The sequence below is a fragment of the Dermacentor andersoni genome, chromosome 3 (genome assembly GCF_023375885.2).
Source record: "Dermacentor andersoni chromosome 3, qqDerAnde1_hic_scaffold, whole genome shotgun sequence".
NCBI lineage: Eukaryota > Metazoa > Arthropoda > Arachnida > Ixodida > Ixodidae > Dermacentor > Dermacentor andersoni.
Window position 1 is genome coordinate 29,446,871 of NC_092816.1, and position 24,440 is coordinate 29,471,310.

Sequence of the window (24,440 nt, forward strand, 5' to 3'; positions counted from 1 at the left end):
TTACATTGTGTCGGAAGAGACCTTAAACTCACCTTCCGTTAAAAATAACGCAGCTGGCGAGGACACCGGGCATCTTCTGCAGTTCCTCAAGATGTGCGTAACCCTTCGTGAAGACGTTAGACGCCGCCTGTAGAAGTAGAAGCACAACACGTGTTTAACACGAAACCGTGAAACATTAACGTATGAAATCCGCACGCAACAAAGAAAAAAAGCGATAGGAGGATGTTCAAGTAAGAGCATTCGGCAGCATGAGAACAACGAGAGATGGATGCTAGATTTGCCTGGCCAACGCCCAGCTTGCTACCCCAGATCACGAAGGTGACGTATGAGGTGAAGCATTCATGCATTATACGCAGGCACACACAATAACGAGCAACTAGAGTGCCTCGAGGACAACGAACGTGGCATGACAAGTTAAATACCCTACTCCCTGAAATGATTGAGAACAATGAGAAGGACGGTTCTCAGCTGAGTTAGTTGGCTTTTACTTTCCAGCAATACAGAACACTCTCATTTTGATAACACGGTCATCTTCTTGCCGCGTTGTCGAAATAAGTGTCTAACAAATAAGTGTCTAATGAAAAATAAGTGGCAAGCCCATCGGGCACGGTGCGGCGGACGAGAATCCCTGGCAGTTTCTCGGACGCAGGCGAGCGTTCCGTCGAACGCTAACGGCGTTGATACCGACACACCAGGGAGATCAAGAAGTGGATGCGTCTGTTGTCCACGGCTTCAACGAAGAAACTCAGGGAAGGCGAGGGATGGCGCCGAGGGAAAGGGCGCGCGTTCTCGGGCTGCAAATAGGGCCGCAGAGAGGGGAGGGACTCGTTGTCTCGTTCGTTCTTCCGGTTCACATTCGGGCTGACTGGGTACCATCGTGGACGGTTTCTGCATAACTTTTCCCCTTTTTTTCTTCGCTGTTCCACGTTCAGTTGGCGAGACGCAGCATACACCTTAGCTAAATACTTCTTATTAATGTTGTCCCGCGATGTCAATAAAGCCGCGATACGAAAAAAAAAAAAACCTTGCAGAGACTCCCACCTGAAGTGTTTCCCGAACGAGAACTCGGGTGATTGTGCGAAGCACGCTGGCACTGTTCGACGACAGAATAAAAGACAGTCCTTGCAGATAAAAGGGACGCTTACCTCCGGTAGCTCCAGCGTCGGCACGGCCCGGAAGAGGTTGGACAGCTGGTCCCTCGCACCGCAGCACACGGGCAGGCAGCAATTGCAGAACTCCCGCACTCGTTCAGCGAACGGCTCGCCACTGGAACAGACCTGCAGTTCACAAAATCCGAGCGACGCTTTAATGGCGTCATGCCAGTCCGAAACCATTGGGGTCACTAGAAGGTGTCACTAAGTTAGCTTAGAACGATCAAGTGTTATTTCAAAACTGTGATTGAATTCATTTGCTGAGAAAAGGTTTATTACTGTATAAAAGAAAATGAACGTGGAACTTTACCTTCTGGAATTAACCCACCGATACTTCAGCGCCGGTGCATCAGTGTGACATAACGTATTTAGATATGTTTTCTCGTAACGTGGTCTTTTGTGACCCAGAAAAATTTTGAAGGATGCTTTTTTTTTTCTTTGTCTTTTGATTATTGTTTCGCATTTAGCTGTTTGCTGCAGTGAAACTAACGGTACCAACCCAAGAGAGCGACGATGAGAGCAAGTCACGCCACGTGAGAAACGCGTTACGTCGAGATTGAAGGTTGGAAGCGTTGTGTAGTTTCTTTTTTGTCCATACTACATTCCTCTCGACCTTCTAAAAAAAGAATAAAACGAGAAGAACGTCGACCCGAGTAGAATGTGTTATCTCGTGAAGTCGACTTTTCAGCCATCGGCAGCGTCTAAGTTGTAGGTTTGAGGCAGGCAACTTGTCTAGTATAGTGTTGGATTCGTTTCCCACGATGAAACAAGGAAGTGACTGCTGGAACCCACCTTCTTCATGTCTGCCAGTCCCTTGTGGTAAAACCGGAGCAGTCTGGCAAACAAGTCCATCTGCTGCTGGAGGACGTAGTTCGCGAAACTTTTGGGCGCGCCAAGGATCTGCGATCGAGAAGTGCGATATTAAGTCGAACTAAATTACGTGATTTAACTTCCCAAAGCAAATCAAGGACTATGATGGACGCTTTAGTGGGGGAGTCCAGAATAATTTTGCGCACCTGCGGCTCTTAAGTACGTCACGCGGCGGCAATGGTGCCTGCAAAGTATCTAAAGGCTGCACGGCGCGAAAAGGAGTTCAAATTCTAATAATAATGTACTATGATTTGTTCACAACGAATCAATTAAACAAATTATTACGGTAAAAAAAAAAGAAGCTCCCTAGAAGGCGCCCCGCAACTTCCGACATACTGTAGCCAAAATTTGCGTTAAGACCCGGTGAATGGTACTTTAAGTACACGAACTGTTTCTGCATTTCGTCCCCACTGGAATGGCGGCCATCGCGACGGCTGGGAATTGAACCCATGACCTCACACAGCAGCCCACTGAGCCAGTTCCGTGGGTGAGCGCGATTTTCAAGTAACGCATATGGACATCTGGTGAAAAAAGAAAAGCAACAATTTAAAGTTTAATCCGAGAGAGCTGCGAGACCCGTGCCGACGCTATACGTTCACGCTAGCAGGGGTGACTCGGTGGTTACGACACTCTACTCCGCAGCACGAGTTTACAGACTAGGTTCTAAGTTCGCATAGCGAACTTTTGGCGCATGTTAAGAACAGCAGGTGGTCAAAATTATTTCGAGGCCTTACAATCTGCGACGTAAATGTCATAGTCCGTTGTGTTGCCTTGTGCCAGTGAACCTATCCGATAGATCGATCAACCAATCAATGCAACAATAAACTAGTCTTTCTACATCTCAGTGGTAATTTAGAGCCCAACTGTTCGGGAAATAAATGGAAGTTAGAGAGTGGCATGACAATAGTGCAAATTGTGGGTGTACGAAATAGTATGTTTTGTCGGGTAAAACGCGTGTCAACACAGAAACAATTTACAAAGCTTGAATAAACGAGACGAGACAACCTGCTTGGTCTAGGACGAAAAATATGATAAGTTAACACAAAGTAAAAGAAAATTCGCACACGTTGCTGAGTCTGCGAGCGTACGCATTTACGTGCACAATAACGTGCGCAGTTGACCACTCTTAGCAACTACGCCTCATTAAAATAAAATCTCATGTAAAATAAATCTTTGACCTATAACGACCCTTGTGTGTACGTTGTTATTACGCTGCCATATTGTTCTACTGCTAACATGCGCACTGTGATACTGAAGTTATCTATATGGCGCCTAAGGCCGGACATCTTTCTACAGAGCATTATTCTCTGGACTACCTTTCCAAACTCGCGCTGCTATCAGCGCTTGAATGCTGATACTAGTACTATTCATAAAAGTGCACATCACCCTGCACCTATCAATTAAAAGTCACTGGAAAGGCTGTGCGCGCGCAGTGCTCCTTCTCTGTCCCTCCTTTCCTCGTTATATTCCTCCTTTCCCTTACCCCCAGCGTAGGGTAGCAAACCGGACGGTCGTCCGGTTGAACTCCCTGTCTTCCCTCTCTTTGCTGCATCTCTCTCTCTCGCTCTCTCTATCATGCACACACAAATGACACGACCGCCGATAACAACAGTGATAAGAATGACAAAACTACGAGCATCAGCAATATACAAGCAACAAAAAAAGAAAACAAGGACCCCCAATAACGGTGTATACTCACGACGATGTAGTTGTCGAGCACTCGCACGGCGACCCTGCTGCTCCTCAACTCAATGGCCCGGGGCGTGTCGAAGCACGAGTTGAAGAAGTGCACCACGCCCACCAGCTGGCAGCACAGGTCGCACTTCTGCTCCAGCGCCATCTGCGCACACGCCGCAAGAGATCGCGCCCAGGATATCAGAGAAGTACGGACCTGGCGTCGAACACGGTGTTGCGTTAACGCAATAGAGCTTGTGTGTGTAGGGGGGGGGGGGGGCGGCAAATATTACTTCAGGGACATCTAGCGTTGCGATGGTACTGGGAATGCTGGACGCTACGCGGATTTGTCTATAATCTTCAGGCTTTCTTTCTTATTTTTTTTTTTTTGGGGGGGGGGGGGCTTCAGGCGTTACAATATTGATTTCGATTTATCTTTCTAAAATTTTGAAGCAATCATTGTTTTCTAACCAAAGCAAGGCTACAAGCCTCTGCACACGTGCGTAATCACACAGAATTGCTGAAATTAAAACGTCATATTTTGTCGAAAATGATCATGTCCTTTAAGGTTGCAATTAAGGCCCCGTTGACGTTAGAAGGAGAAAGTTTAAGCTAATTCGTGTACATATACTCTTGCCAGGCGGACGCACAGGGGCTGTTGTAGATATAGAGCTTGAACTGGACATCCGCTTCCTCATCGCTATGCAGAGCTGCTTGATTACCTCGTCGTCAAGAACATTTGAAAAACCATTCAAAATTTTCCCGTTGCTCGGTGGATTCGAACCCGCGTCACACGGTTTCCTCAGACACAGCAGCCCTACGCTTCAGTGCTTCAGTGCGGGCAGCGAGGGAAAAATTATCAGTATTAGCACGCACAGGCGTGCGTCCACTGCTATCTCGGAGGCCACGCAAAAGAAGGGGGACTTATTTCCATGTACGGTCGAGCACAAAAGTTTAGGGACCAGAGTTGCCGCTGAATTTCTTCTTTTCTTCTCAGCCTAGGCATAAAGGCCTGAATCAAGTGTACGGCCCACGTGCGGCTGCTTGACCAGCGCCATGCTTTTATACAATTTCACGTTGCACGGCTGTGCTAGAAAATTATTATTATTATTATTATTATTATTATTTTATATGTTGTGGTCTCTGGACTTTTGCACTCGACTGTACATTCACCGACTGCATGCCACGTGCAGTCAGGGTGATTTGCGTGCTGTAGATTTTACAAGAGCAGGGACACTCGTTAAGCATTTTATTTTTATCTCAGCTTTTAGTCGCGCGTCCTTATTTTAGTTGGTCGAAGGTAAGAACGTGAATGTCAGCTAACGGCGGACTTCAGCGGCAAAATCATGACTTACATCGGCCGGGTGAAAGAAGACGATGGCGTCACTCGGGTTGTCTTCTTCTTTGGTGCACAAGTCTCGGTCGTACACGAGCAGCATGCGATCGTCGAGACTGAGAGAAAGATAAAAAAATGCAAGAGCTTGAGACCGCTGGCAACTTGGGGGATGGAGAAACAGACAAAGAGTATGGACCCACAGTATACACGAAGAGAATCCAAGGACCTCCACCGTGCCGTGGACGTTGCCCTGGAGAACCTTTCGGAAACGTAATCTAACACACCGCTTCCAGGTTCCCCTTCCCTCTTACTGCCGTTCGAGACAGTGGGTGCTACAACGCAAAACTATTCAAAACTTTTCTATTCCAATTCTGCAGTCAGCCCTCCGTGATTGGCGAAAAACATTTTTGGACCACCCCCACTTCACCTCTCTGTCACGCTACGTCACGAAAACCGCGATAGCTCCCCATCTGATATGACGTGAACACATTGATTACGCATGATTTGACGGAACAAAAGAAAAATAGTTGTTTCTGATTCGACGCTTTTTCGGCATAAGCCCTCGGCTATTAGTCAAAAGTTTTCGGGCTGCACCCACTTCACCTGCCTGTCACGCGACGCCACAAAACCGCAAGAACTCACCGCGTCAAAGTGACGTGTACACGTTAAAGATGCAGTAATACGCCGAACAAAACTAAATTTTATTCTGAATAGCCGCAGGCTGCCCCGTTCCGAAAGGAATAAAAGATGGCTGCCGCCGATCGCTCAGGCACTGGCTACTCGCACCTGCCGGAGAGCATGGGTTTATTTGCGTGTAATAAAACTTTTTGTGTGGCCGTGTAACGTTTTCGAGCACTTTCGGCACGTTTACTACCTCGTTCTGCCAACTCTTCTTTGCTGAGGTTTCGTTTTATCGTCATTTTTAAGCTTCCGTTGCATGCCACTGCGATTGTATACGAGCCACCGTAAGCTAAGTAAGGGAAAGTGGACCAATCACAGACGCCGGGACCACCCTCTTCATCCGGTTATCGATTTTCAGTGTAGTCGCTCGGCCCCATCGAATCCCTCTCCACTTGAGCGTGCTCCTCGCCTCTTGTGAGCCAATTAGATAAGACAAGCCGCTCAGTGTAGGCAATGTTATTCGTTTTTCAAGCAAACAAAAGTCACCTCCTATAAATGAGGAGAGCGTTTGATTGGTCTGTTGAGACAGCCTTGTGCGTGTCGCCCGATGCTTGCGTCGGCGATTACGCAAATTTGACGTCAGGAGATTGGAGTAAAAATATATTGGAATAGTTTTACGTTATAGGGCCCAGTAACTACATGAAAAAGATATGGGAAGGGGGCGGGGGGGGGCACTCATTTTTATTGAATAAAATATCTTCACCGTCATCATTAAGAGACTACTTGATCTTAAGAGTCGAAGTAGCTGAACGCAGAAGCAGAGCGCCTAATTAGTGTATTCGTAAAACGTCATATTAATTGTCTATACGCATTCTACCAATCATCTATAGGTTGTTTATAGACTATCTATTATTCAATAACCACTACTTTGTTCGTTCGTTTCTATATCTTTTTTTTTTTGTTCGTTGGCTGTTTTATTAGGTATTGTGTAACTTTGTGCCCTTTTTCATTACTTTTCGTTCCGCTTAACTTCTGTTTGCGAGAGCCTAGTTTGTTAGTTTTTCTGTTTTTGTTGCGTTAAGTACTGTATTAGCTTGCGCTCTTCTTCCTTCTGTAACTATTTTGCCTTCTGCCTCGCGCAATACTCCAACCACGGACGTTGTGAGGTATGCAAATAAATAAATAACATGAATAAATTGCAATGACACTCCATTCCAGATTTCTATTCAGTGGTCCGCACATCAGCATGCATCGCTGCATGAAAAGTTTCACAGCTATATCCTGTACAGAATTCGTTCATGGCCAATTGATGAACTCTGGACCCAATAGCTCAGTGATAAATGTCTAAAGAATTTCTATGGAAAGGTCAAACACATAATCTTATGGTAAGGACATGCACTGTTTTGCTGGACAGGAGGGCAGCGTCGCCTGAAAATTGAACAGCGTGGTGCCGAACGCCTTTTGCAGCGCTCTTAAATATTTCGGAGCTGAACTTTCCTGTTAGGATACTCTCGGCGTCGACAAGAAGCACTGACGCAGTGACTGGTTCAGTCGAGTTGTGGTACTGTCATATACTCGGTGGTTGCGCTTCTTTATAAAATTACTCTATGTGCTTCCCGTGAGGAAGGATATACAAGAAGGACACTACTCAATGGTACCATGTAGTACGGGGTGTCTCGATACAAGCAGATACAAGGGTGGCGACAACCTTTGATAGGACACGTTCCGCCTTGTTTCCATGTCGGGGTCGTTAACATACTCAAGTTTCTTTATCTGGCTGAAAATGTGGGATGAAACACCGTCTAGTATGGTCTATTGAAAGAGACAAAGAAACAAAAAATAACTAAAATTTTGGCTATTCAAGTGCGTATCTGCGACGTACAAGTGTTGGCTTATCCGGCTTGTATTTCACTGACACAAACAGCGCAGAATGCAGAACTAGAAAGCAACTATAAGCGAGGTGGACGACACGACACTGAACTGTATCAAGTGGCATTCATTCGAGGAAACTGAAAAACGCAAGAGGATAGTTCGGCTCCTGTGTCGTTCACCTCGCTTTGGCATCTCTTCCGCACTAGCCGTTTCATGTTTGTGATAACCCTGTCGTTTCGTTACTGCAACGCTATAGGCAGCGGCCGTGTCGGGTCACATCTGCTGCGACTTGCGTCACCAACCCTTGACAAAACACGACATCGAGACACAGCAAATATGCACAGCAGAAGATTCGAGAATGAGTTTCGTGTCCACGGAGTGTTTGTGAATTCGGGGGTCAGTAGGTTCACTGTATTCTATAGACCAGACTGTCGAGCGCCTATATAGGTGGCAGCTACTTTTCGCAAGGGCTGAGGTATCTGGCGGATGAGCGACAAGGATACCGTTAAATCCACTATCGTTCTCGCCAAATAACCCGCAGCCCCTGCGCAGGCCGTGCCGACAGGCGGCGACGCGGGTCGGGATTAAGTTCGCTAGCCCTAAACGCAGGTTCTAGAGTATAAAAGATTCCGCTCTACAGATCAGCGGAGCGGCGTTGTGAGGAAGGGCCACTCACGAGTGTTCCTCGCCCGCGGGCTTGTCCTGCAGGAGCGCTGCGGTCGCGGGGTGCCTCCTGTTCCGCAGCCACTCGCCGTGCTTCCACAGGTGCAGGATGTCCCATTTCCAGGGAACGGACAACGAGGCCACGGCGTCCTCCACTGCGCACACGAGGGTTGCAGGTGTCGGTGTTAATAGACGGGTATCGAAACAATATCAAACTATACAGGGTGATCATTTTTGAAGTTCTATGGACTTTTTTTTTTTTTAGAAAATCGCCTGTTGCAGAAAGCATAATTCGTGTCCTTGAGCTGGAGAAATCGAAACACATATTCAACCAATTAACAAAGAAAACAATAGTGAAATTCTTGATTAATTACTTTATGGCACATATTGCAATTTACGAATTGTAGCCGGTGAGCTTGCAAGACACGATACATCCACTTGAAATGAATTTCCAGGATGACACAAGTTTTGAGATATTATTTCTTAAAGTGTGGAACGAAATAAATGGGCCTTCACGTTACTTTCGCACTTCAATACATAAAATAGCGTTTTGTTAAAAAAGTAAGTGGAACCACAATGTATTTTTTACGCCAAGTTTGATGGCGCATATCTCCAAATTGGTGTCATTCTGGAAATTCATTCCAAGTAGATACAGCTTGGGAACTTACCGGCTACAATTAGTATATTGCAATATGTGCCGTAAGGTAATTAATTCAAAAGGTAATTAGTGAATTTTTGTTAATTAGTTGAATATGTGTACCGATTTCTCGTGCAAGTAATGTCCGCCTCTCTGAAAAGTCCAGCTCAATAACTAGAATCCTGCAACAGGCTATTTTTAAGAATTCCATAAAACTTAAAAATAATCACCCTGTATACCAGCACACAAGGACTGTATACACGGTTGCCATAGCGTGCGTGGTCACCAGGGGTTAGCCTTTACCCAGTGAATAAAGCGGTGACGTCTATGACGTTAAATGGAGTCTTTCACGGAACACTGACCAACATTGCTTCTATTCGGCGCATTTCGTGTTCGCCAGCCAAAGAAAGTGACATACCTTGAAGCAAAACTACGGGGATTCAGATACCTTCTAAACGCCGTGCCAACAACAAAAGCTGCGGGAGCCACGTGACAGAAACTCTGCCAGATCTTGATCGCACTCCAGGACCGAAGGTGAGAGCACCTCCGAGCGCTCTATGAACGCTCTGAAAGAACCAGCTGAATGTATTCCGAGCGATCTCGACCAGCTGAATGTACCATAAGATATGGCAGGCTACTGTTCCAAGCAATAGATGTGCTGATCAACTTCATTCCTTCCTCTTAAAGGGGTGGAGACATCAAAATTTTCGTTCATGCGTTTGTTGATTCAAACGTTGCGTCATGCTTGATGGGAGCACGATACACACAGCGGGATTAATATATATCCGATAAATAATTTAATAATAGCATTATTCTACCGAGCGATTTCGGTTTCGGTTTCTGGGCTCGGGGGGGGATACCATGACGTCACAGAGGAGGAAACGCAACATGGCTTGGTCACGTGGGCCACAAAAAATAGTGACGTAAAACTATGCTGCGTCGTCTGCTCGCGCATACGCGTGCTCTGCCAGCAGAGGTCAACAACTGGCGATTCGAAGTGCATGTCGCGATTATTATAATTATTGCGAACAGCAACAACAACGGTACGAAAATATTGCGGCTTGTGAGAGTCGGTGATTCATTCCGAAGCGCCGTAAGCTTTAGCTTTGAAGTGAGCCGGAAAAGGCCTAGCGACGATATCGGCGGCGCCGAACGATCAGAGGCGGTGAGGCTGCCGTCGGTGCCAGAGTGACCACTCCTCGGTCGCTGATTGGCCGCTTCGCCGTACAGCTGCCGCACAAATGGGTCCCGGGCCCGTCCTCTCGACGGCAAGGAAATCTCGCCGTTCGCGAGCAAAACCGCCGTCGCACGGGGGCTCGGGAACGGCAAACGGCGTGTGGCAAGTTTCCGTGCCGGTAACGTGGACGGGCCCTCACATTGAGAAAGGCCAAGCGAACGAGAGACCGCTCCGAGCTGCCGAAGTATGCGACTATGCGAGGAGAGAAGCGGACAACACGAACGCCGCATATCCTGCTGGTCCCTTTCGGAGTCGGCCAGGCCCGTCCGCACGGCAACTCGCCGCACGCAGTTTGCCGTTCGCGGGCCGCCGTGCGGCGTTCGTGTTGTCCACTTCTCTCCTCTTGTGTGCGTGTCTGCATGCCGTACCCCTTCTTTGCATTAAGAAAGGATTTCTATATGCCTGTAGCTCGGTCATAGTGGAGGCTATGCCCGCGGTCGCTCGGCTCAGCAGGCTCCGTAATCGGCATTTCATCGCCACTCATCATACGTGACGTTTTTGTGCTAGTGTGCTATGACGTCAATATTTTCGTTCCTCCTCTGTGACGTAGTAAATGCCGCGCTAGCGATGGGTCTCGACTACGAGAAGGAGTTTTTAATGACTTTTTGGAGCTGAATTAAAATTATTTTGAAATGTTTGCAGCGTCCAATACCTCGTTCTGGGTGTCCTTGCATACGGAAGCAGCCTACAACATGCTTTTTATAGCCTCAAAATTTGGTGTCTCAACCCCTTTAACGTCAACTGAAACACCATCTACCTTCGCTTGTGCTCGAATCGCATACAAACCTAGCCCGGATTAAGTCGCATCACTTGTTTTCTGTAGAATGTATTACCCCTTTGACAACAACTCTTAGGCAAGCATCAAGGGCACCTAAATTGATAGTTTCGGTTTCGTGATTAATAGGATGCACATTTATTCAGTGAATGTGTTTGAAGCAAGGATATATATATATATATATATATATATATATATATATATATATATGTTTAAAGAAGACGGAACTTATGCGAGTCATGCCGTGACATAGTTTGGAGAGCCACGACATTACGCAAAATTACCAGTGACAACGCGCAAGATCTTCTTGGAGACAGAGGCCATGCATGTAAAAGCAAACTGCTGCATAGTACGTTACGTTTAGTTTTGCAATACAATAGCAGCCACTTTTATAGCATGCGACAGGGATTCTAGTGGACAATAAAACGAAGGAGAGAGAGAGAGAGAAAGCCTAGCACGCGCGACAAACTTCGGACAACACACTAGAGCTGCGTATGTAAGCAGCTGATGGCAATGCGCGCATTTAAACTATCGTGAAAAATTCTGCAGTACGTGAATCAGAATTTTTGCTGTAAAATTACCCCGAGTCAATGTTTTAACCTCATAGCCGACATCTGGATTTTCGCTCTGTTTGTAATACCTGAACAATGTTCGTTGTAGTAATTTCCGGTGTCGGTCAAGGTCAATAAACAGCGAGAAAAACTTCCCGCAGAAAGCGAAGCCAAATAGCAGACGTCTAGAAACCCATCACGTAGTAAAACGAGAGGCATTATAGGGCATGACAACTTATTCTTGATACATCAGCTGCAAGACAGGATGCCGATGCGTTTCAGTCGCATGCAAATACATAGTATACCTGTAACGTATACACATATCACGAGGACATTGAAATCGTACGAAGCCAGCCTTAAAAAGGACAGTCGAAATAGACATCTGCCACTGAATACATTGTATGCGAAAGTGAATAAACACCGTAATGCCGATCATCATCGAGATACCTTCACCACAGGGTGTTGTAAATGTATACGCATTTCCGATCATCGTGGACAGCATGTCCACAATCTGCAAGGAACAAGGCTCCGGCTTGCTCGAACTGGTCTAAACGGCTCGTGATGGACAATTTACGTGGGCTTCAAAAAGAAAAAGAAAAGATAAAAAAAAAGGAATTTGGTACGAAGTAGAACCCGTTTTACTTCGAGACATACTCAATGCAGAACTTCGTCGGTGGCCATGCGGACAAAGTGATCAATGTAGGCGCGATCGTGAGAGAGGCAAATAAATGAAAGGGGAAAAAGAAAACACGAACAAACGAGTCTTACCTGAGCGCTCACACAAGCTTGACCGCACGGGCGTTATCGGGACGCGACCATGCTACATCGCACGCAACGATATATGACATAACACGCGAGCGAACAGCCGCCTCAGCTGGAAAGCTATACAACATTCGACGCAGTGCACGGCGTCAATTACGTACCGAACAGCATGTCGTGCGGAAACCTGCATGACCCATGGTTCGACATGTGGGCGTGACCGTATACACAGGCGCCAAAGAAAAGGAGCGGTGTCACATTACGCACTGTGAGCTGCTCCGATGCCCGACCAGCAGTTGTTGCTTGGCGGCGCGCACACAAACACGCCAAGCACGCTCGAGAGTCGCGCCCACTTCTCTGTCGACTAGCGGCAGGAGCGGGAACGACGATAAGGCCGCGCCAAGTTATCTAATCTTCGACGTCTGTTTAATTGTCTCTCACCCGAGAGCAGGCGAACAATCGCACGCGCCCCGTGCATTATGCAACCACATCAACTTTTCAAAATCGAGTTGACTATAGTGGACGATCGAGATGTAAACTAATCGAGGTTAATAGGTTGTACGGTATTAGCAGTATTACCCAGAACTCGGGTATATATACAGTGACAGTCAGTCGCTTTACCAAGGGCGCCCGTCTGAAACAGCTATTCACAAAAGGTGACGGATGGCTTGCAAACTCCACGGTGCCACAGTAAAAAATAAAAATAAAAGAAAGGTTTAGCGATACCGGCGCGCCTTCCCATGCCGATAAGCGCGACTTCGGCAGTCGGACGCTTAGCGTATCGCTCACGCGTGCCCGGACGCTGTTGACAGCGCTAGTCTGCCATCGCACACGCTGTTCCCGGCTTTTCCTCCACCTTTACATCCTTTATGTTCCCTTAGCTCTGTTCATGGCCCACCAACAGCCGAGAACTTGGTGGAGAGCCAATAGCAGTACTAGTTTCAGAGCATTAGCAGTAGTAGTAGTAATAGTTGGGTTATTGTTGTTGCTTGTAATAGTAAGTAGTGGTAGCAGTAGCAGTAGTTAGTAGTAGTAATAGTAAGTAGTAGCTGTTGTAGTAATAATAGCAGCAGCAGCAGCAGCAGCAGCAGCAGTAGTAGTAGTAGTAGTAGTAGTAGTAGTAGTAGTAGTAGTAGTAATACGTAGCTTAATGGTAATGGGACACATAACAACTTTGAGGGATTTTTCAACAGTTGAGCAGAACAAATTAAAGAATAAACTAAAAAAAGAACACACGCACACACACAAGCAGAGAGCGATTTCGCACATTATATAGAGAACGCGCATCATTACTTAGTCATTTTCTCATGGCAAGATGCCTGCACATAGTTATTATTTCTCACAAGCAGTTTCAATTTACTACAGATACTACATCTTCCATGCAAATTACTCGCTCAGGCTTATGAAGCCCAAGTGCCTCGGGTCCGCGCATTGTCTATCAGCCAATCTCTCTTCCATGTTGCCGTGTTAAATGTCATTTAGTGCAAAATACAGCCTCCAGCACTCAATGATCAGCGTAACCGGGTGGGAGCGCGTATACAACGCCCTGACAGCAAGGTCAGCGGTTCGAATCACGCTGCCGAAAAAACTGTACTTCGTGCGTGCGCCTTACGAACGTGCTCACGTTCGGTATAGAGTATTGGCACTCGATCAGACACATTCGTCAAACAAATCTTCCAACTTGCAACTAACGCCGCGAAGGTAATGGCATTCTTGTACCGCATATACCGCTTTCGCACAAGCGACTGTCCGTAAATGCGCGTTCTCGTCCCAAGCAATGCGCGCGACCCCCGTGATCTCCTTCGCCGCCCGACGGTGAACGTAGCTCGAGAGTCCTGGAAGAAAAATTTTGAGCGACTTTTAAGAGTTCCGAAGAAAGCACTTAACTCTTGTCGCAAAGTTTGGTGCGTCAGATTACGGCACGATCTTTTCCACCAGCCGAATAAACAAGAGCGCGCCCTGGGGAAGGCCTCCGGGGATACGACTCGAGAGTCTAGTCCCCCTCGATCCGACCGCTACATTTACGCGTGCTCACATTCGAGTGGTTCGAGATAAGTTGGCTCCCATTTGAGGCACGTCCCAGACCGGGCGCGCACACACTCTTGCGGCCGCACTGCGTGCCAGTTCTTACGTCTTGGAGACGCCGACAACGCGCTGGCACCGGCCAATGCACTTAGCCTAGCTGGCTAGCCGGCTTAGCAGATACCGCGCGCGGCGCCACAGGAGAGGAGAAAGAAACGTAAGGCTGCAGACTATATGCCCAGGAGACGTTCCTCCCTTCTACGCATTTCACTGGGCTACACCAACTTAACACACCTACATCGCTTTATCTACATGTGCAAGATAGCTTGACAAGATGAGCAAGACACTTTTGGCGATCACATTATGCCGTACAAGAGAAGTTTCCCAGACGTTCCCACATGATTTCCAAAACGTCTTGTGCTCATATCGTGCCTATCTTGTGTCAACTTAGTCGGGCGTCTAAAGAGAATGTTGTAACAGGTGTGAAGTCCGGCTAATTCACCGACATGGTATGCATGGCCACCTGCAAGTCATCTCGTAGACGTTTTATAAACACGTATAGTATGCCTATATATATATGCTAGATGTATACTATACTAACCTCCTATATGAATACAACAAACCCCGGCCCTCAGTCCCCAGCAGCTGCGAAGCAACTGATCACGGCGGCGGTCTGACCTGTGACGCAGCAGAGGGTGCTAAGAATTCCTGAATCCGGACAGGCCGCCATTGGAATCTGAACCTGGCAACGTTTAACGCCAGAACGTTATCTAGTGAGGTGAGTCTAACAGTGTTATTGGAGGAATTAGAGGACAGTAAATGGGATATAATAGGGCTCAGTGAAGTTAGGAGGACAAAAGAAGCATATACAGTGCTAAAAAGCGGGCACGTCCTGTGCTACCGTGGCTTAGCGGAGAGACGAGAACTAGGAGTCGGATTCCTGATTAATAGGAATATAGCTCGTAACATAGAGGAATTCTATAGCATTAACGAGAGGGTGGCAGGTCTTATGAAACGTAATAAGAGGTAAAAATTTAAGGTCGTACAGGTCTACGCCTCTACATCCAGACATGATGACCAGGAAGTCGAAAGCTTCTATGAACGGACGTGGAATCGGCAATGGGTAAAGTCAAAACAAAATACACTATACTGATGGGCGACTTCAATGCCAGGGTAGGCAAGAAGCAGGCTGGAGACAAGTCAGTGGGGGAATATGGCATAGGCTCTAGGAATAGCAGCGGAGAGTTATTGGTAGAGTTTGCAGAACAGAATAATATGCGGATAATGAGTACCTTCTTTCGCAAGCGGGATAGCCGAAAGTGGACGTGGAAGAGCCCGAATGGCGGGACTAGAAATGATATAGACTTTATACTCTGCACTAACCCTGGTATCATACAAGATGTGGACATGCTCGGCAAAGTGCGCTGCAGTGACCATATGATGATAAGAACTCGAATTAGGCTAGACTTGAGGAGGGAACGGAAGAAACTCAAACATAAGAAGCCGATCAATGAGTTAGCGGTAAGAGGGAAAATAGAGGAATTCCGGATCAAGCTACAGAACAGGTATTCGACTTTAACTCAGGAAGAGGACCTTAGTGTTGAAGATATGAACGGCAATCTTATGGGCATCATTAAGGAGTGTGCAATAGAAGTCGGTGGTAACTCCGTTAGACAGGATGCCAGTAAGCTATAGCAGGAGACGAAAGATCTGATCAAGAAACGCCAATATGTCAAAGCCTCTAATCCTACAGCTAGAATAGAACTGGCAGAACTTTCCAAGTTAATCAACAAGCGTAAGACAGCTGACATAAGGAAGTATAATATGGATAGAATTGAACATGCTCTCAGGAACGGAGGAAGCCTAAAAGCAGTGAAGAAGAAACTAGGAATAGGCAATAATCAAGTGTATGCGTTAAGATACAAAGCCGGCGATATCATTACTAATATGGATGAGATAGTTCAAGTGGCTGAGGAGTTCTATAGAGATTTGTACAGTACCAGTGGCACCCATGACGATAATGGAAGAGAGAATAATCTAGAGGAATTTGAAATCCCACAAGTAACGCCGGAAGAAGTAAAGAAAGCCTTGGGAGCTATGCAAAGGGGCAAGGCTGTTGTGGAGGATCAGGTAACAGCAGATTTGTTGAAGGATGGTGGGCAGATTGTTCTAGAAAAGCTGGCCACCCTCTATACGCAATGCCTTATGACTTCGAGCGTACCGGAATCCTGGAAGAACGCTAACATAATCCTAATCCATAAGAAAGGGGAAGCCAAAGACTTGAAAAATTATAGACCGATCAGCTTACTGTCCGTTGCCTACAAAGTATTTACTAAGGTAATCGCAAATAGAATCAGGAACACTTTAGGCTTCTGTCAGCCGAAGGACCAGGCAGGATTCCGTAAAGGCTACTCAACAATAGATCATATTCACACTATTGATAGAGAAATGTGTGGAATATAACCAACCCTTATACAGAGCATTCACTGATTACGAGAAAGTGTTTGATTCAATCGCAACCTCAGCAGTCATGGAGACATTACGGAATCAGGGTGTGGACGAGCCGTATATAAAAATACTGTAAGATATCTATAGCGGCTCCACAGCCACCGTAGTCCTCCATAAAGAAAGCAACAAAAACCCATTAAAGAAAGGCGTCAGGCAGGGAGATACGATCTCTCCAATGCTATTCACAGCGTGTTTACAGGAGGTATTCAGAGACCTGGATTGGGAAGAATTGGAGATAAAAGATAATGGAGAATACCTCAGTAACTTGCGATTCGCTGATGATATTGCCTTGCTTAGTAACTCAGGGGACCAATTCCAATGCATACTCAATGACCTGGAGAGGCAAAGTAGAAGGGTGGGTCTAAAAATTAATCTGCAGAAAACTAAAGTAATGCTTAACAGTCTCGGAAGAGAAGAGCAGTTTACGATAGGTAGCGAGGCACTGGAAGTGGTAAGGGAATACATCTACTTAGGACAGGTAGTGACCGCAGATCCGGATCATGAGACTGAAATAATCAGAAGAATAAGAATGGGCTGGGGTGCGTTTGGCAGGCATTCTGAGATCATGAACAGCAGGTTGCCATTATACCACAAGAGAAAAGTGTACAACAGCTGTGTTTTACCAGTACTCACGTACGGGGCGGAAACCTGGAGGCTTACGAAAAGGGTTCTGATTAAATTGAGGACGACGCAACGAGCTATGGAAAGAAGAATGATAGGTGTAAGGTTAAGGGATAAGAAAACAGCAGATTGGGTGAGGGAACAAACGCGAGTTAATGACATCTTAGTTGAAATTAAGAAAAAAGAAATGGGCATGGGGAGGACATGTAATGAGGAGGGAAGATAACCGATGGCCATTAAGAGTTACGGACTAGATTCCAAGGGAAGGGAAGCGTAGCAGGGGACGGCAGGAAGTTAGGTGGGCGGTTGAGATTAAGAAGTTTGCAGGGACAACATGGCCACAATTAGTACATGACCCGGGTAGTTGGAGAAGTATGGGAGAGGCCTTTGCCCTGCAGTGGGCGTAACCAGGCTGACGATGACGATGATAGTATGCGTGCAGCAACAACTTATGCAAGTCTAAAAGGAGGAGCAGAAGAAGAAGAAGAAGAAGAAGAAGAAGAAAGGGATATAACGCCCGCGCCTACAAGCACATAAACGAGAGGATCTGATTCGGTGGATTCGTAGAGTTTAGCTCCCCAAAGCCGCACTTGGCGCGTGGGTGACGCCTTAGTAAAGGGCACTAGATTAACTTTGGGTACCTAGGGTTCTTTAACGCAGAGACGGGACGAGTGGCCCGCAACCTAGAAACAGCTTAGCGAAAGGGACAATTTTCATCCACACAACTGCGGCACGGAGCTACACAAAGAAAACCCGATACGGGTATCTCGAAGAAAAAAGCAAAAAGAACTTTGTAGTTGAACAAAAAGTTGTCTGTGACTGGTGATCGAACTCGGGATCAACGCCTTTTTGAGGCGGTCGCCTTATTCTACACCATTACTCTATTTGAGTTACCCTCTTTCCTGCGAGACAGCTAAGACTCCATTCTAAATGTGTATATATATATATATATATATATATATATATATATATATATATATATATATATATATATACATATGTGTGTGTGTGTGTGTGTGCGCGCAATGTATATATATATATATATATATATATATATATGTTGATTGTTTCTTGCTTTTTGTAATTAGGCAATCATCAACTACGCACAGCTGTCGCGATATATAAAGCTGAAGTTTCTGTCAGGGTCTCATTTGTGCTTGCCTGACCAGAAAAATTTAATCGATCATCAAAAGTTTCAGATCTCTGTACGGTGAATACAGCCGGGTACCGTAATCAGTTATCGGGGCGATCGGTCACGAAGCGCCAGTTATTACACTGTCGAGATAAAATTCACCTCTTTTACGATTTCAAAAACAAAACGAGACAAAAAAAGAAAGGAAATCGGCGTGATAACTGATGACGAAACGCCGCGGCCTCTGAAGCTACGGCGACCACTCAGGAGCCGTCATCTGATGCGATAACAAGCACACTGCTGTGACGGTATCAGCGCCAAACACAATTATTGCGCGATTCGGAAGGTGACGATCGCAATCTCTCACGTGGTATTGGCGCCCTTGGGATATAGTAGAGTTTCACACAGAAACATCGAGGACAATGTCCCACGGGCGTTGGCTGGGGCTCCGGAACGAGTTTCAACCAGCCACCCACATAGCGTATAAGCTGACGAAAGCCGCTGCCAATCAGGCGATCCACGACGGTGTCGTGGTCTCGTGGATTTTACGCAGTTGCGATACGCGACGTTGCCTCGCGAACGATCGCGCGTATCGGGCCCGCAGAAACCACGGAGGCGCGTGCGTGCACTTACTTATGCCGTCAACAGCGTCTGTTAAGGTCAACAACAACGGAAGTGACGTGTGGAATATCCCGTACTCGGACTCCCGTGCCAACTTTTGCTTATCGACCAATCTCGTCTTTTTTGACACACCCGACAGCCAGACCCCCTTACACTTTGCACCGCGGCCATCGTGCCGATACTCTAGACACTCGATAGTGGCGTCACCTATTGCTCCAATTGTTTGCTCTACGGGCCCAACTATCAACCGTGCCCTGTTTGGCGGCATCTCTGTCAAGGGCGTTGGGTGTAATACCCCAAAGTATCAGATATGTGCGCCTAGAAGAAGATCGGTCCATATTGGCTCCTCCAAGACGCTTCTACCTCGATTTCAATCGAGGGCAACTGCGTAGGAATGAAGAGTGTTGACTCGTGGGGGAAAAAAACCCACTACCGTCTCGAGTGCGGTGGTATCAGAGAAAAGACGCGACGCAACATGAAGCAACAGGTGAAATGACGCTGTATACTTGTAGGTGTTATAAATCTGGCGTTTCTGGCGTGCATTGCCGTTTTTTTTTCCTCCTGTGGAGTTCTTTCGTTGGTTCCACCACGATTTTTTTCCTACACGCCAACTCGATGAGGAACGATATCATATGAAGATGACAATTGAGAGAGATAGAAAGAGAGTACCAAGAAGAACGGAATGCAAGTTAAAGGGGCGTTCAAAGAAAATGTCAAGTTCATGTAGCTTCATTAACTCCACTCCCGGAATTTCTAATAATGTCAGTCTTACCATATAAGTGGAGGCTTAGTAAAAAAAAAGAAGAAGAAGAAAAAGAAAGCGAGCGCCAGGTGGCGACGCCACAATAAAGTTCCGGCACTAAGGCTCTGTGTCGTGTATTTTTTCAACCTCTCTGAGCATATAGTTAACATTCTTGCTAACCGAGGACTTTACAATGTGTTCAGTACATTAATATGTCTAAGTTAAGACTCAAAACTGGGACGGTGCCGCGGTGGCTGAATTGGTAAGAGCATCGCACGCGTAAAGCAAAAACTGGGACGCTTTTGGAACTCTTCTAACATATAAAACCCCTTCGCAACCAGGAAAAAGGTAATACAAAATCCGTGAAATCCCGCTTACGTCATCAGCTCCGCTCTGTGGCCGCGAAATTCAACAACACGAACTTGGCCCATCGCTTCCGCCTTAAAGGAATACTCTGCCCACGGAAAAAGAAGTATTTCAGGAGATGAATCTGGCTAGGCCACGAAAGCACGCGCAGGCGGCCCGATAATGTCACGGTCGGGCGAGGAGGAAAGTGATGATTATAGTGATCCTATTGGCAACACGTCCGACGCGCCATCTGTTGTGCTGCGGCGAAAACTGCGTTTATATGTTCTTCTATGGGTGGGACGCACAAAAATCGCGATACCGTCTCATATATTGCCTCTTTGGAGAGCGCGCCGCGCACGTTTTGCCTTCCAGACGAGCCGACTCACGACAGGGGGCGCGTCGGAGCCGTACCAGGATGAGGAATAACGTTGATTCACAGTGGAAAAAAAGAACTAGGGAGCTTAAGCTCCCTAGTTCTGCATACTTGCTAGGCTGCATACTTGCTGGTAATTACCAGCAAGTATGTAGCCTGTATGGGGAGCAACACAACAACAAATAACGTCAAGCGGAAAATCAGAGAGGCTGAGATAATCTCATGGGTGGTGGCAATGGAAAAGAAACCTGCCACGAGTAACTACTTAAGGGGAGAAAACGAAATAAGGAAAGAAACAATTTATGATAACTCAAAGGGAAGCTCACTACTTTTCGAAGCGAGAGCAGGATGCCTTAGTACACGCACTTATAAAGCGAGATATAAGAATCAATCAATCAATCAATCAATCAATCAATCAATCAATCAATCAATCAATCAATCAATCAATCAATCAATCAATCAATCAATCAATCAATCAATCAATCAATCAATCAATCAATCAATCAATCAATCAATCAATCAATCAAATCTTTATTTCCAACGACAGTTGGGGGTCCCTTAGGCGAAAAGCGGTAGTAACACCACTTGAAAATACCTAAAGGCCCACGTACATGACAGCGGTATTACGATTCATACGTTCAAAAACAAATTTACAATAATCAAGTAAAAAATGCAGTTCAAAAAAAAAAATAAGAAGAGGTTGTGCAAATACAACAACGGAACAATAGAACAAATAATGTCAATATATAAGTACACTCCAGAACAGTTGTACATTATAGTTGAAATATTGAATGGAGAAGAAGAAGAAGCATGTGGTTGTTGCTCTAAAGCTAGGGAAACGATGGAGCCTGTTTTATTACAATGTGAAGGCATCTGCCCAGCGGTCGATTTAGGAATCACTGGTCTCCTTGAAGTCCTTGTGTTCAGCGAGAGCAGGGGCAAAGTAAACATGTCCGCAATAGAGATTAGTAAGAGGCGATTGGAATATTGGTGGAAGTAGGGAAACGTCAAACAACGGAGGCGTACAAAAACTAAGTTCACAATAGGGGTTCAGAAACTTTGGTTATGGGAATACATCATGGGGTTGTTTTCCTTCCGTTTCTTCTTCTTTAACATAGGTAGGACATAAGGCAATAAAATAACAAGACCTTGGTGGCGCAACCCACCACCCCGTTCCAAAGGGGACGCTCATACCATCCATCCATATATCCATCCATCCATCGACGCCGTGGCTTTAGTGGGACACCCGAGCGAGCGCTGCTTCGCCTCCTCAATAATTCTTACTCCGTGACTCTGCCGTTCACAGCTACTTTAGTACTTATCATCAGCGTTTTTTTTTTGTTGCCAGATGCGAGTATTCAATTTCTGATTTTTTTATTTTATTTATATAATACTGCGGACTCATGGTCCAAACAGGGTAGTCGATACAAATGCAAAGGAAACAGCAACGAAAAAAAGCAATAATAATACAGGCTCAGAAAGGTTACTTCACAGTTTGATCACTTGCTTTGATAATGCAGTTCCATTCACTAATGGCTCCCGGGAAATAAGAAAACTTAAATAGGTCTGTGTGAGCAAAATATGAGGTTAGGGTGTTTACATTGAGGTGTCGGGTGGGCCTGCTCGTTAAGGGCGACAAAAATGTTGGTGCATCTAGCGCTAGTTTATTTTCCAGGAGTTGAGAATGAAATTCTAAGATAAAATTTTGTCTTTGTGCTTGTAATAGGGGAATGCCATTTGCTTGCATTAAATCAGAAAAGGAGTCTAATGCAGAAGATTTATTAAAAATAAACCTTACGGCCTTTCTCTGAATGCGTTCAAGACAATCAATTTTGCGCTTAGTATGAGGATCCCATACAATGCACGCATATTTCAGTCTTGGCCGCACAAGAGCAGTATAGCAGAGCAGCTTAACATTAGTGGCAGCAGTTTTAAGTTTATGTTTAAGGACACAAAGCATGCGGAAGGCGGATGAACAAACATTATCAATATGAAGATTCCAAGACAGGTTTGAAGTGAGTGTTACACCGATATATTTATAGCAACTTACTTCTTGTAATGGTGAAGACCCTAAAATGTAGGTATATGACAGCGGATTTTTTTGGCGAGTTACTGGAAGGCAGACGCATTTGCTCGTGTTAAGCGTCATTCCCCATTTTACACACCACTGATGTACATTGCCCAGACTAGTGTTGAGATCGTTGAAATCGTTATTGGAACTAATTTCTTTGAACAAAACGTAATCATCAGCAAACAATTTTATTTCTACACCAGGACGAACAACATGAACAATCTGATTAATATACAATATAAAGAGAAAAGGGCCTAACACGCTGCGCTGAGCTACACCGGATGTGGCCGGTACAACGTATTGTTTGCGATTACCCAAGTAGGCTGAAATCCAGACAACTAGTATTTGTGGAATGCCTATTGTTTCAAGTTTGAAAATGAGTTTACTATGAGAAACTTTATTGAAGGGTTTGCAAAAAAATCAAGAAAATCATATATATCCTACCGTGTCTATCGACGGTCAATGCCACAGGATGAAGTAATGTGACGAGTTGAGTTACTGTTGATAATCCTTTCCGAAATTCATGCTGATATTTGGTCAATATGCAGCGTTCTTCGAGGAAGTTTGTTATAATAGTAGCTATGATATGTTCAATAATTTTACAGCATTGCGAAGTTATTGAAATAGGACGGTAATTTCCTAGTGTCGCGCGGTCTCCCTTCTTAAAGATGGGTACGATTCGGGCTGTCCTCCAATCACTGGGTAGTTGTGAAGTCAGCAAAGAAGTGCGAAAAATAATAACCAAAAATTTCGCAAGGGGTAAAGCATATCGTCGTAGGAATACGTTTGGAATATTGTCAGGACCGCACGATGTTTCGGTCTTCAAATTTGGTAACATAGATACCACACCAGGATAAGAAATGAAGGGTGCATCGGCATGTGAAAAGACTGTCGTGTTACATGCACAGTTTGAAACGGAAGTGTTAAACGCGCTCTGGAAGTATTCATTGAAATGTTCGGCAATGGCCCTCTGATCCGTTACGTTGGTTCCGTCGACTGGCATATGTGATACCGTTTTTTTTTTTCTTTTCGCCGATACAATTCCAGAATTTACTGGGGTCACTTTTGATAAACTTAGGCAAGGAAGAGCTGAAGTAATACTCTCTCGAGCTGCGCACAGTTGTGAGAGAGATTGTTCTGGGCATCATATATCAAACCAGCCGGTGCTTGTCGTTTTTTTAATCGCTTAACTTTTTTAATCTCACAAAAAAGGCGGTTTAATCTCCAAAAAGACTCTGGTTTTGATGTGACACAAACAATGAATCAGCTTCGTGTCCCCAGCGCCTATCGCTGGCGCAGAAAAAGTGCCGGCCGCCGTGCTGTACGAGAATTGCGTTTGGGTCGCTGAGTTTTAAACATACCAGCGCTCTCTCCAGGCGCTCATGGCTGCTTTACGACACGATAAACTGTAGCCATTGTAGTCGCTTACGACATGAGAACCCGATGGAAAGAAAGCGATTTCTTTCACATCCGGCGTACTAAATATTAGCCCACATGCTGCTAGGCAAAGAAAAGGGAGAGGGGAGAGGAAGGCATTATAGAAGAAAAACGCAAACAGTCAAGCAAGCAAGCAAGCAAGCAAGCAAGCAAGCAAGCAGACAAACAAACAAAACAGAAAAAAAATAACAGCTAGACTTGATATCTCGATTTCACTGCTGTCTTTTTATGTGATATACATTAGAGTCCTAGTGACAGCTAAATTTTCGCAAGACAGCCAATTCACTCAAGGTAATCAAAACAAGAAATCAGGCCAGAGATAGGACGACTGTTTACTGAAAACGGAGGCTCTATCTCGGGAAGTGCGTTCTTTGTGTTCTTTATTATTTTGTGATTAGATAGGGCACAGCTATCACGCA

The 24,440-nt window shown here is 45.6% G+C and overlaps 1 protein-coding gene across 5 annotated transcripts in view; it reads right to left on the minus strand.

Annotated features, from left to right (window-relative positions):
* HPS4 (Hermansky-Pudlak syndrome 4 protein) overlaps positions 1-24,440 on the minus strand; it is a 48,661-nt gene that overhangs the window by 18,534 nt on the left and 5,687 nt on the right. For 2 of the 5 annotated variants that reach the window (XM_050168174.3, XM_055065162.2), the window contains exons 2-7: positions 8,201-8,342; positions 5,051-5,147; positions 3,721-3,861; positions 1,944-2,051; positions 1,146-1,277; positions 33-127 (exon numbers count right to left, since the gene is read on the minus strand). In XM_050168174.3, coding sequence (XP_050024131.2) covers positions 33-127; positions 1,146-1,277; positions 1,944-2,051; positions 3,721-3,861; positions 5,051-5,147; positions 8,201-8,342 — 715 coding nt within the window. Of the gene's footprint in view, positions 1-32; positions 128-1,145; positions 1,278-1,943; positions 2,052-3,720; positions 3,862-5,050; positions 5,148-8,200; positions 8,343-12,155; positions 12,276-12,310; positions 13,022-24,440 lie in introns of those variants that run through there. The other 3 variants (XM_055065160.2, XM_072287115.1, XM_055065164.2) reach the window with 3 other exon arrangements.